This window comes from Pterocles gutturalis, unplaced genomic scaffold, assembly GCF_000699245.1.
Source record: "Pterocles gutturalis isolate BGI_N339 unplaced genomic scaffold, ASM69924v1 scaffold14488, whole genome shotgun sequence".
In the NCBI taxonomy this organism is placed as follows: Eukaryota; Metazoa; Chordata; class Aves; order Pterocliformes; family Pteroclidae; genus Pterocles; species Pterocles gutturalis.
In genome coordinates this window covers 94963-107576 of record NW_010120795.1, presented here as the reverse complement: position 1 = coordinate 107576, position 12614 = coordinate 94963, and the positions used below count along the sequence as shown (strand labels likewise).

At 36.9% G+C, this 12614-nt stretch overlaps 1 protein-coding gene and 1 long non-coding RNA gene across 2 annotated transcripts in view; both read left to right on the top strand.

Moving 5' to 3' along the window:
• The window catches only part of LOC104464353, a 110492-nt gene that overhangs the window by 78843 nt on the left and 19035 nt on the right, over nt 1–12614 (top strand). The gene's annotated exons all lie outside the window — the stretch shown is intronic.
• The window catches only part of LOC104464352 (fidgetin-like), a 3635-nt gene continuing 3574 nt past the window's right edge, over nt 12554–12614 (top strand). Inside the window, 2 exon segments of the mRNA XM_010077027.1 lie at nt 12554–12611; nt 12614. The exon segment at nt 12614 is cut by the window's right edge and continues 649 nt beyond it. Coding sequence (XP_010075329.1) covers nt 12554–12611; nt 12614 — 59 coding nt within the window.

Genomic DNA, 12614 nt, shown 5'->3' with positions numbered 1-12614 from the left:
GGCTATGTCTATATTGCAGTAAATCTATCATCACAGCTACCAATTCCTTGAGGTTAATTATGACACTACTAAATGTGAAAATCTATTCAGCGCTAGGAACACTTTTCACATTACATTCACGCTAAAGATTGGCTGTTAAGAGCTCATTTCTGGTAGTTTTCTAAAGAGCGGGTTATTAAACACTGTTACCTAATAAGCATCTTTGGTGGTGCAAATTGCTGAAAACAGTAATGAGTCTGATTAGACTTCATTTCAATTACGACAGCTTGTCTAGCAAAAAAAAAAAAAAAAAAAAGGAAAAAATCTCTCCTTGATGCTTTGGAATCTGGCTACAAGGCATTAGATGGTTTAAAAGGAAAATGCCACCTCTGTGTTTCCTTTCCACAGTTCAGTAATGAATAGAGAGCTGTCCAAGTAGCCGTCCAATTTAACACATTGGAAAACTAGATGGGCAGCGTTGGAAGCACAATCCTGTTTTCTTAAAAATTCTACAAAGGCTTTTCAGTTAATATATCCAAATAGGGTCATATTTAGGTTTCTTCTGCTTCCCTTGTGTCAGAATATAAAGCCATAAGAAGAGAGAAAATTAAAATTACTCACTTCTACCTTCTTTGCAGAGGTTATGCATTCCTCTGGTTAGTGTAATGCACCTTTCAATTCTTATCTGTAAATCTTTTACAGATCTGTAAGATCTGTAAATCTTTTACTTGCAATCACAAAACTCTCACAGCTTTCACAGAACCTCATAATTTAACCTGTTTCTTTTTTTTTTTTTGACTTCTAAAAATTTTTTCCAAAGTAAAAACAAAGCTTAAGAAATTTGTACTACTGGTATCAAATACTTCAGTGAATATTTGTCAGTTTATGAACTTAACTTTTGATGCTAAGTTCGTTTAACTGTATTAATGTTAAGCTTTCTTTTAAGTCATTCCTGTGTGTTACTTACACGTTCTGGGTGAAAGAGAAGTGTTAACAGAAAAAAAGAATTTAAGCTGATAGTTGCTGAATATTTAGTAAAATACTAATGTTCCCGTTGATAGTGTAGAGCATTTTTAATACTAAATTCATATGGGGGCACTTTTATAATATTATTTAAAAATTGATGGAGAGTTTTGTAACTAAAATCTTGTAATAAAATCTGACTCAAGAAGTGACAAACGGCGGACACACATGGGAGATGCGGTGCTGCTGAAGACAGTAGCTTGGACTGGGGTCTTAGAGTGTGACTGAAGCCAGACTTCTGTCCAGTCAATTTTCATCAAATTTTAGGAAGGTTCACATTTGATAAAGTTTGAAAGACATCTTATTAGGCATAGGAAGTAGATCAGAAACTGAGCTAGTGCAGCAAATATCAGAACTGTCTGTCTAGATTTTAATGAAATATTTTCTGTGATGAGGTTTTATTATACATGTGCCACAAACCCCAAATGCTGCTGAACAAAATATCGTTTCTGCAATTAACTGCTGAATAGTTGTTGCCTAAAAGAAAATAATTAAGTAAAAAATGGGAGCACCTTTATCTCCTACACAAAAAATTCTAAACTTCAGTGGTTCTTGTGACTTCAAATCAGAGAAGTGACAGGACAACCAAGCCCGTGAACCTTGGTGTCTGGGCATCTCATATTGACACCAAAACCCTGTTTTGGCTCTTAGTGATGTTACCTTTCTACCTTCTCTTTGAAAAGTCCTACACTTAACTGTGATATATTGTATATTTTCTGAGAGAAAGGAATTTCATCAGGGTGCATCATCAAGAATCAAGTAAAATAGTGCATTTTTTTTGTTCTTTAAAACATCATACAAACGCAAGTGCTGTTGTTCAGCAAATGTGTGCCTGTAGTGCGCTTTGAGATGCTAATCAGTGGAGCTTGACTTCTGTACCCTGAAGCAAGTTTTTAAAACTATTTCATCATTAGGTGACTACATATGCAATGACACTATGGACAAAATTACAGGAAAAATAACACATTTTATTGTTATTGTTGTTTAAGCTATCAGCAGTGCTCATAGTTGTTGGTATGATCATCATGTGGTTTAGATTTTTGTTCTCTCTTGAAGGCTGTTTACAGAAAAGGCTGAGTTTGTGTGATAGCTGCAAAGGAACGTGACGTTTTATCGGATGGGCTCTATAATTTCTTTCTGTTTTTAAAGCCAGCACGTTATTCTCTTCAGCCCCTTGAAATGCCTGTGTATCCTCTCAAGGATATTCTGTGTGTTTCAGGACATGGCTTAACTTTTCCTGTTACAGGATGAACTTTGCTCTTTTTGAGAACAGACAACTGACATATAACATGAGGAGTTAGTTTGTTTTCCCTCTCGCTCTCACCAGGAATACGGCAAAAACATCAGCATACTCAGGGTTAAATTTCTCAGTTAAGACATTTTCTCTCTGGTGCCTGTGTGTGTGTAAAGTGTATAAATGTATATGCATATATATAGAGAGAGATTTCTATATTTGTCTATAGAAAATTCCCCATTCCTCTTCCCACTGCCCCCTGGATAATTTGTCAAGCTAGCTGAACAATCTATATAGTTCCTTTCAAATGCTCGGGAAATAATACAGTAAGTCCCAAACCAAGAGAATGCAAAAAAAATTGGCTATATTCCATTTTTCAGTAGCTTAATTCAGATACATTTTATTGAATGAGCAAAAAAGAATCTTTGGAATTTGTGGAATATAATAATTGAAAGGTTTAAGTGAGGAAAAGATTTTGCTCAGCTTAGTGTTTCTAGGATGTCAGTTCTTTGGTTATGCTTCTGCTTTTAATCTTGTTTCTCTGCTTTGGGGGGAGCAGGAAGGAAAGGAAGGGTCAGCTGCTCGCGCAGCCAAGCTGGGGAAGGCGGCGTGCCGGAGCTCTGTTTTTCCCTAAGAGCATGATTAGTACAGTTTGATGACTTAGCTAAGGTGTTCCCTACCTCGGGGAGGAAATCTCGGGTTCCCTGTGATAACATCACCCCTTCTTATAGCATAATGTCTGATGTTGAAATATAGACATTGTTGTTTGTTTATTTTTTTAATGGAGAGACCAAATAAGTATATGAGTTGATAATACAATCCTTTTACATGGGATGTTCTCTTTGAAAAGACGGCGTATGCCAGCGCTAGCCACTCTGAAGCTTATAGTAGAGAGAAATGTGTGTGGTGTGTGTCTGGTATGACGGGGAAAAAGGAGAGAGTGGATGAGCTCTGCTAAGAGCTCCCTGCTCTTAATCCTGGGCCACGTCATGAGCATTCTAAAGCAGTTTATCTTCATATGTCGTTTTGTATATAAGAAACAACACTAAACCCACCAAAACTCATTTTGTATGTAGCTTTTTCCACAGCCTTCAGATCAAAGTTATTTTCTTCAGGCTGGACTAAATTATACGCAGGTCCCAGGAGTGAAGGACACTGAATTAATGCACTATGTCACCCAGTCCTGGCTATAGAATATTTTTATCAAAGTGTGAGACGCAACATCTCTTTACTATTTCATTAAAAATTAATGTGCAGATTGCCAAAAAGCAAAGTGCATAAATAACATAAACAAATTTTACAAAAGCTTTGTACAAATCGTGGAGTCATCTTAAGGAGGATTTTTTTCTTGAGTGTCAGATTACTTCTATATATACATTTAATCAGTATTTGTTCTCATTTAGTTAATTAGCAGAGGTACTCTAATCTCAGTAAAGCAACTTTTCATACCTTTCCTATGTTGGTAGGTTTTGGAATAAGTGCTTTAAAAGGAAAGCAATATTCCTGGTTACAGGCTGGAGCATTGTGTTGTCCCATATAAATTTGTTTTTTAACTCTTGTTAGTTGAATGTATTGGGGCAAAATTGACTACAGTTATTTGAAATGTACTGAACTTGATCTTTGCCTTCATATTTGTAAGGTGAATAGGGCTAGTTAGATAACTCTCTGGAATTAACCCTCTCTTGCTATATATAAAGCTATGAAACACGGATATATATATATATATATTTTTAAAGCATGATGGCTGAAAAATATATTAAAAAAATGTAGTGAAGTGGAATGCATGCAGAGTGCTGTTGCTGTTAATTGGAGGAAAATATATTTTAAATTACTCTTGCTATGTAATTTTGTCTTGTGTTTTAAGGCAAGATTATTTTCTAACATTTTGGAACAGTGTGATATAAAAAATAATTCAACATCACTTAAATATTTATTGTGTACCCACTTTGTGCAAATAAAGTATGTCCCTTTGTGACAGTTTTAACCCCATTTATCCTCATGCACAAGTGCTCACCTATTATTTACTCACATAAGAGAAGGTCGATACTGCAGAACAAGGGGAGTGCTCTGTTGTGACATAAAACATACATATTCATTAGCTCTGCTGTCCCTATGGATACGTGAGGTATGTCCTGATGATCTTCATTTGGCAAAAGGAAGTGAACTTAAGAAGGAAATTGTCTTAATGGATTTAAGATACATGAAAAAAAAAGGTTTTAAAAATGCTTTATTTATGGTGAGGAACTAAGCAATAATTCTAAGTGTGAATAAAAAAAATGCCTGCAAAAGGAAGCATTTTACTGAATCACGACTGGCAACAGAAATGGAAAAAATAATAGAATCCAATATTTGAAAATTATGATTTTCACTTTTTTTTTTTTTTTTTTTTTTTTTTTCTAGAAGAGTTTAGGTCAGGGTCTAAATGTTCCATATGAGGCTCCCTAGCGCTGAAAATTCATTCCTTCTGCCTCTCACTTACTTGCTAAAAAACAAGTTCAGGGTTCTGTGTTTCACCTGCTGCAGTTGATTACGTGAGAAACACGATAAAGCAGTGAATGTATTTTATCTGCTCTGCTTTTAAGGATTTGTGTTATGCTCTTTCAAGGTAAATGTGCCTCAAACTCCACTCCTGGAAGGGGAATGAAGGAAAAGGCTACTTCTGCTATTTTATTGCTTAAAAAGAGAGAATGCATTTTGCTGCGCTTCTAAAAGCTTCTCTTGGGTTTATTGCAGACTTGAAGTAAGCACCTCAGTGGGAGCAGGATCATGCCCCAGGTTTCAACTATTTTGCATTTGCAAATATGTGTAAATACTTGTGCCAAGTGGCCAAACTCCATATTCATTTATTACTATATTTTACCTTATGAATACTTCAATTCTCAGAATCACTAGAGTTATCCTGCAGGAGTTATATTGATTCTCATGTTTATATAGGCATAAATTGCAGATTATGTAGTATATGAGCTCTTTTAAAAATACATTATAGCTATAAGTGTGTGTTGAGCGGACTACAAAAAAAGTGCTTTTTTAAAATAAGTTTTCCTCACTTTTGTTCACAGTTACTGTTCTTCTGAGTGTTCTCTCAGAAATTATTATGGTCCTATTTGTTTGGCATCAACAAAATATGCTAGATTCTTTAAAGGCCTGGTACTGCTCAGAGGTGCTTGACAGAAACAGCTTAAAAATGTAAAGCCTGAGAAGAGGAAGAATCATAATAGATTAAAAGAAAAGTCGTTGCAATAATGGTGTTTGGTAGTGTGTTTTCTAGATGGTTTAGAAAAGTGTTATGAGCAAATGAGCACAGTGTGGGCAGACTGATATAGTAAAATATTTTAGAGATAAACTACAATTAGTCACAAATATGACCAATTCTCTCTGTAGAAGGATTCTGACACGTGCATGCACAGATGGTTTTACTTATGGTAGACTGTGGTAGTGCATCAGTGTGATTACGCTGCAAGGATGGAGCCCTGAACTGAGAATATTTTTGTGGTTGAGGAGCGGTGCCACAGAGAAACAGGTACCTCTGAGGTGGGCAGTACCCTGGGAGGTCCTGTGTGGTGCCTGATCATCCACGTCTGCAGGCTGCTGCTTGGTTGGCCTGTGGATCCAACCTGCTTCTGCTGGCAAAATACGATAATGTCATCTCTGAACCTAGTTTCCCTTTGCTTGCTTGACTATTATTTCTCCTTATTTCTGTTTCGTAAGGCCTTTGAAGCTGATGGATCCGCTAAAGGCCGTTTAGCCAGAAATGTCTTTGTGACTATCAAAGGTGCTGCTACATGTAAATGGCAGGGAGGGGACTTGGAGGGAGAGAACTCATTTGCTGTAAACCTATCGCAATATGCTGTTGGGAGGTGTGAAAGTATGATTTTAAAGGAATAATCAATATTTAAATTAGATAATAAAGATGTATTAGTTTGAGATTCCATGTCTGGAATTTCATTTTTAACCAGTCCAGGCTCTCCTAAAATATGTTGTGTTTTTCTTACTGCTTTTATCTTTAAGTGCTGCTGACATATATGTGATCCTCAATGTTACTCGTGTTTTGTTTTAAAGATTGAAACGTTTTCACTATCCCTGCTAGTTGGGAATCATATTGTAAACGCCCTGCCAACAGCTTGCTCCCACTGATGCGTGTGGCATGCATAGGCTATATATAATAAAAGGAAGAACAGACCCCTACCAAGAAAATGCTGAGCGCGCTTTCCAGGCCTGTTTTCATGAGTTTGTGGCTGCCACTTACTGAAAAAAGCTTCCAAAGTTGGGCCCGTATGGCTTTGCAGCTCAGTTGGAGGCTCTTCCTCCCACCGAATTCTTTAACGTCAAAGGAGTTCCTCATGGACTGGAGCAGAGGTCTTCACTGAGTAATTAGAAAATAAATGTGGGAATAATTTTCTTCCCTTTTTTTTTTTTTTCCTGCAAAACATAATTAGCTCAATCCACTCTTCAAAATCCCTCCTGTTTCCAATTAAGAGAGATCAGTTGCACTATCTTCAAACAGCTGAAATTATGCTTATTAATAAAAAAGCAGCGTAAAAGAAATCTTTTATCTTGAATTAATTTTTATTATTATGGGACATATGACAGTATACGGTCTTACAAAATATTATCAGATTTAGTACAAGCCCAGGGAGTTGTGTGTCCTACATCTCAAACAGTGGTTATGGCATGACTCATTTATTGAGCTCTGTCCCATGCTTAAGATTTTAAAACATGGATTTAAGGCTTGGTCCTCAAGGTGCTAACACCTTTGTCTCTCACTGAAGTTATGAGGGTTGAGGAATCCTGGCATGTTCCCAGTGAAGTGCCTATTTAAGTTGATAGCTCTTTTGGCAAAGGTAATCTCTGTATGTCCATAAGAAGTAATCCCTTGGCTAAAATCATTATGGTCTGTTGTGTAAACACTCATGTCTTTAATAATTGGAGACAGGGCTGAAAGTAAGAGTTCAGTGGGCAGAGGCAGCTTTTGGAGACTTTGGCTAAATGTGTAAGCAATCCAAAGTGATGAACTTCACAACCACTTGCAAGTCTAGACGAAGAGGGTTGGTGATAGAGCTGCGATTTTGGAGTTGTTTCCTGCCTTGCGATACTGTGATCCTACGAGTCTATTATGGACAGTTATCAGAGGCATCTCATCTACTTGTTCGCCCCTGGTAGAGTCTACATCTTTTCAACAGCACATTAAGCAGTTGCTCAGATCATATTTAACCACATGCCTGAAGTTAAGAACCTGCTTGAGATATTTACAAATGGACTGCAGACCTGTGCTAGATAGGACCTAAGGCACTGCTGGGAGGAACTGGGCAGGAATAGAGAGACCACAACAGGAGAAGAATTATTTTCTTTTGCCTTGGGTATGCTGAAGGAACTGAAAGGTCCCTGATCCAGACTGAAGCTGTGGTAGCTGGTTGGGAAGGTTAGTGTCCTGCCCTGTTTCTAGTTCATTGTACACAGTAGCTCTGTGACACTGAGATTTTGTTCCCCAGCATCTCTGGAAGCACAACGCAACCTCTGCCAGTATCTTCAGAAAACCGCAGTTGCATATGATTTAATTTAAGCTTGATTATTTTATTAGAGATGTGAATAGATTAGAGGTTTACTGAAGTCCCAGTGTCCTTTGTCTAAAGCAGATCATTGCTAACCAAGCTGGTTAGTTGGAAGGTGATTGGTATCACTGGGTCTTGTCTGTGGGACACTGTAAATCCTTTGTTGTGTTTTCACCCACTGTGGTCCCAGATAGACTTTTCCTTGCCTGTTTTCAACAGAAACCCTTATATTTAAATTGAAAGGAAAGGCTAGTTATTTATTTTTATCTTCTGTAAGAGACCTAATCCTGTAAGGGGCTGAGCAATTTGACCTGATGCTAAGGGCACCAGTGGAGGAGGGTTCTTTGTATGCACAAACTCACTCAAGCTCCCAGCAGGATCAGGCCCCCACTGGACACCCAGGATGTGTAGAACATTGCTTGTTCCCTTTTGTGTTCAGATTACAATGTTATTTTTTTCCTAACTCTGTCATCCTTTTTTTTGTTTTGTTTATTTTAATTCATAAATCAGAACATGTAAGTGGTTTTCTACCATATGGAATTATTGTGTGTGGAACTGATGAAGTGTTGTGTATTAGATTTTACGTTTTCAGGCTAAGTGCACAAAATTAGAAGAGAGAAAAATAATGGTCAAACACCTGTTTCAAAGTAATTGAATAATGAAATTGTTGACCATAATGACTTTAAATGTAATTCAGATAGATCCAACTGGAAGAATTATGGAGGAGGGATGTATAGCAGGGCTGTCAGGACAAGGAAAAATAGATACTGCTAAAAAAGCCTACACTGCCTCTCCTATATAATGTATTAAATTTATCTTAAAAGCAATTCTCTGATAAGTACATACCTGTACTTAAAGAACAGAATCCTTTCCTTTTGCCTTTTACAGCCTATACCAGCACAGTTTACAGTTCATAAATGTCAATAGCTCAGAGGGTTCCTAAGTTAGCAAAGGTTTTTTTAAAAAAAAAATAATACATTCAGCCTTGCATTGCTTCTGGATCTGCAGTAAGTTATTAAGCAAATACTCTATCTGCAGGATTGTGATTTATGTCAGAGTTTAAATTACACTAAAAAAAATCAACCTCTAAATATGCCCTTATTTACCTGATTTTAGATGTTTATATCAGCATTTGGATTCCTAACAAAAGAAATTCAGGAATATATATCAGCTCAAGCCAAAAGCAACTAGTGAAATAAAATGTAAGATATGGAGAGGAAGTGGCTGCAAACATTAAGCAATTGGGGGGGAGGGGGAAGTTTTTGCACAATTAAAAGAAACTGCAACTTTTTTTTTCCTCCCAAATCAGACATTTGACTCCTGTCAAGCAATTATTGAACTATTAACAAGTGAAGTCAAACCTAGCAAAAGTTTGCTGCTTTTTCGATTAATATCAAATTGAGGAAATGGCTCTTTGTGCCCCCCAGTGCAGACCATTCCTGTGGACTCCATGTAAATTCAGATTTCTTCACTGCATACTAATGCAAAAAATATGCTTACGGTTAACTATTAACCTCTGCTTCCAAATAACACTAATGATTGCAATGTGCTGGAATAAATGCTCATGTTTCATGGGATGAGAACAGTCCTGTTCTCTTAAGCTTATCTAATCAAAGCCTAATCCTGCCTTTACAGCCTTCGTTAAATGCATTGGTATTTAATATGCATCAATAAATAAACTTTCAATTATTGTGCAGTGAGCATATCCAAAGATAGCATGACAATGTGAAACTACTGGTCTATCTAGCAATTATTCCAAATAAAGAATACTGATGATGTGATTTCCCCCCTCCTCTTATAACAGATAATTCATATTTTCTTACACTATTTTGCAGCTTCATAATAAGGAAAATAAATTAATCTAGACAAAAAAAATTCAAATAATTGAATTTTTCTACAATCTAAATACACCTCCCCACTGTGACTAGAAATAGAAATATTTTATTTTAAAAGCATATGATCCATTCTAAATAAAAAAGACTAAATGATGAAATTTGTAACATATTTGTGAAAGGTATTTTGAAAAGCTTGCTAAGTGGGTCCTGTCTGATATATGTTGTTGTGCTCTGACCTAGTGCATTCTTTTATCTCTTTAAATTGAATAGTCTTCCTTTTACAAGCCATTGAAGACAATGTACCAAAAGCATATTCATTAACAGCAGTACAAGTACCAGCTCAGCCAGATTCTCTGCTCCATCCATGCCAATTTTACTTTCTTTTTCAGAAGTTTCACTGCTGCTTTAGTGCATTCTTTGCGAAGTCTTTCTTGTGGCACCCATTGATTAGTATCTAGTGAAGCATCAACCTACTCGAGTTCTTCTGCATCTCTGTAACAGAAGCTTTCAGTGTTTTGGTGACCTTGTAAGCCCAATATTGCAGAACATGGATAGGCTTTGTTGGTTTGTTTTGTTTGGCTTTTTTTCTTAATAGGGGTAATGAACTTGTGTGCCTGCTAGGCTGTTCTGCGTTACAGAAACATTTATATTCTTTCCTTTTAAAAAAGCTTGAAGTAAATCCCGTGACACTAGAAGAATTTTAGATACTGATTACATGCAATTAGCTCTTGGTGATTTGCTCTTCAGATTTCCATCTGAATTTAACAAAGTATGATTTCTGAAAAGCTTCTGAGAGTTTCTCATTAAAATTGCATTTTTTTTTTTGTATGAGCATGATTTCTATAATTTCACCCGATTTCATGATACATTTACCCCCTCTGAAAGGCAGTGGTTGAAACATCAGAAACAATTAGCAAAAAAGATTATATTAACGCTAAATGAAAGAAATAAATCTGCCAAATAGTCTCAAAGCTGCATTTGTCAAAAGCACTTCTCTGAATTAGCTTTTATAGGACAACTGTATAATTGTTAACAGACATTTTTCTCAAGTTGTCAAAGTGTTTGAAAAATGAGAGGAAAAGATAACGCTCAGGAAAAAAAATCCACAATCAATAGCATGCTCATGTGGACTGAGATTTGCAGTACTTGTACTAGTAAAATATAAGGCTCAATTAGAGGTACTTTGCAGTTTTCAGGCTAAATTTAAATTATTTGGTGATTTGCAAATACATGAATCCAAAAATAAAAATGAAGAATCCAAATGCAAATGAGTGCAACTGCAATGAAATATAATTGCAAATGAATCTGTTGCTTTATTCATTTATTGTGTAATTACTGCAATCCTTCCCACCTTGTTTTCAGTATTTCTTAATCATTAAGTCGGAAGCATGACAGCAGTGCCAGCCCTGGCATGATTCTCTTTGACTAAAACCTTGTAAATTAACACAATTAGCACAGCATCATCCTGCTAATTAACTTCCAGTGTCTGGTGCAGTGGTTTTGCAAACAAGGAAGAGGGAGTCAGAAGGGAATAAACATGCCATTCTGTTACCAAACTGTGTGCTGTGTTAGATTTAGCTCAGTGAGGCTAAGCTGGCCATGTCAGATGCCAGAGTCAGGCAATGAAGAGCTAAAGGGGTTGGGGAGAAAAGCAGGAGGGGGTAGAAGCTGTCAAAATAGTCTGCAGTAATTCAGAGGGGAGCTAGTGCCACAGATGCTTCATTTCGACTCGGCCTCCTCCTTATCAGGGAATCTGTGCCAGAGGGCACAAGACTGTTTGCAAAAATCACTTTTGGTAATACGAGAGAGATTAAGGAGGTCTATTTGATACAGCTGTACAAAAATCATCGATGTGTCTACCATGCATAGGTACGAGTTGGAGGGGGTTATCTTAACGCGTGGAAATTGCTCTTGGTGCGCGTGGTGCATTATGAGGAGGGGGGATAATTCACATCACATTGTTTGTTTTTTTTATTTTATTTTATTGATGGGTGTTTTGTTTTTTTTCATAGCCAGCTGTGGAAGCCACAGAACTTTTAGGGACTTGGCTTTATTTCTTTTTCTTTTTTTAATTTTTTTTTTCTTTTTCTTTTTCTTTTTTTTTTTTTTTTTTTTTTTTTTTTTTTTTTTTTTTTAAATCCTCTTTCTTTGTACCCTGGAGGCTGTGAGGCAGAGGGGGAAGAGAGAGCAAGCAAGGAGACCGACAGGCAAGTCATGCTTGTTTTTTTTCCAGAGCCTCGACAACAGAACTGGGAGGCAGAAAGGAGCCAGTTGTAATTCATACCGAGTTGTAGGCTTTGTGTGATGAAAGCGACGGAGCGCTGCCTGGGAGATTGCTTTGCTGCACTCCACGAAGCAGATTTGAAACTGTCGTGGACCACTTTAGATGAGAGTTGGATTATGGAATGACCTGCTATGTCTGTGTCATATTGTTCTGCGCAGGGTGCATTATACTGTGCTAACTAGGTGTTCAGTACCAAATAAGAGAGGTATCCTAGATGTGATCTGTCAGCTGTGTCTCTATTTTTATATTGGTTAAAATATAAAACTGAAACAGTGATGAGAGAGGACAGAGCAGTTGGATGCCTTGTGTGTTAACAATAAATCTGCACTCAGGGTATTTAAAATGTGGTGATTCTTATTTAATTACTTTGAGAAATGTGACATTACCTGTATTTTTTAAAACCAACAAATCTACTGAATCGACAAAAAATGTCACTCCATGTGTACGTGCCTACAATAAACCAAGCAGTTTACACTGCTTCATAAGGGCATTGGATTTTCTTTCCTTAAGGATTTGTGGTGTTAAGTGCAGTGTTTCAGAGAGCAGAAGAATTTAACAGAGAGTATATTTGAGAACTCATTTAAAAGCACCCAAAAAAAGCTGAGCTTGCTGTTAACTTTGTTTTTTTCCTGGCACCCTAGGCTTGAAGATGCAGTGGACGCCGGAGCATGCCCAGTGGCCAGAACAGCACTTTGATATCACTTCAACCA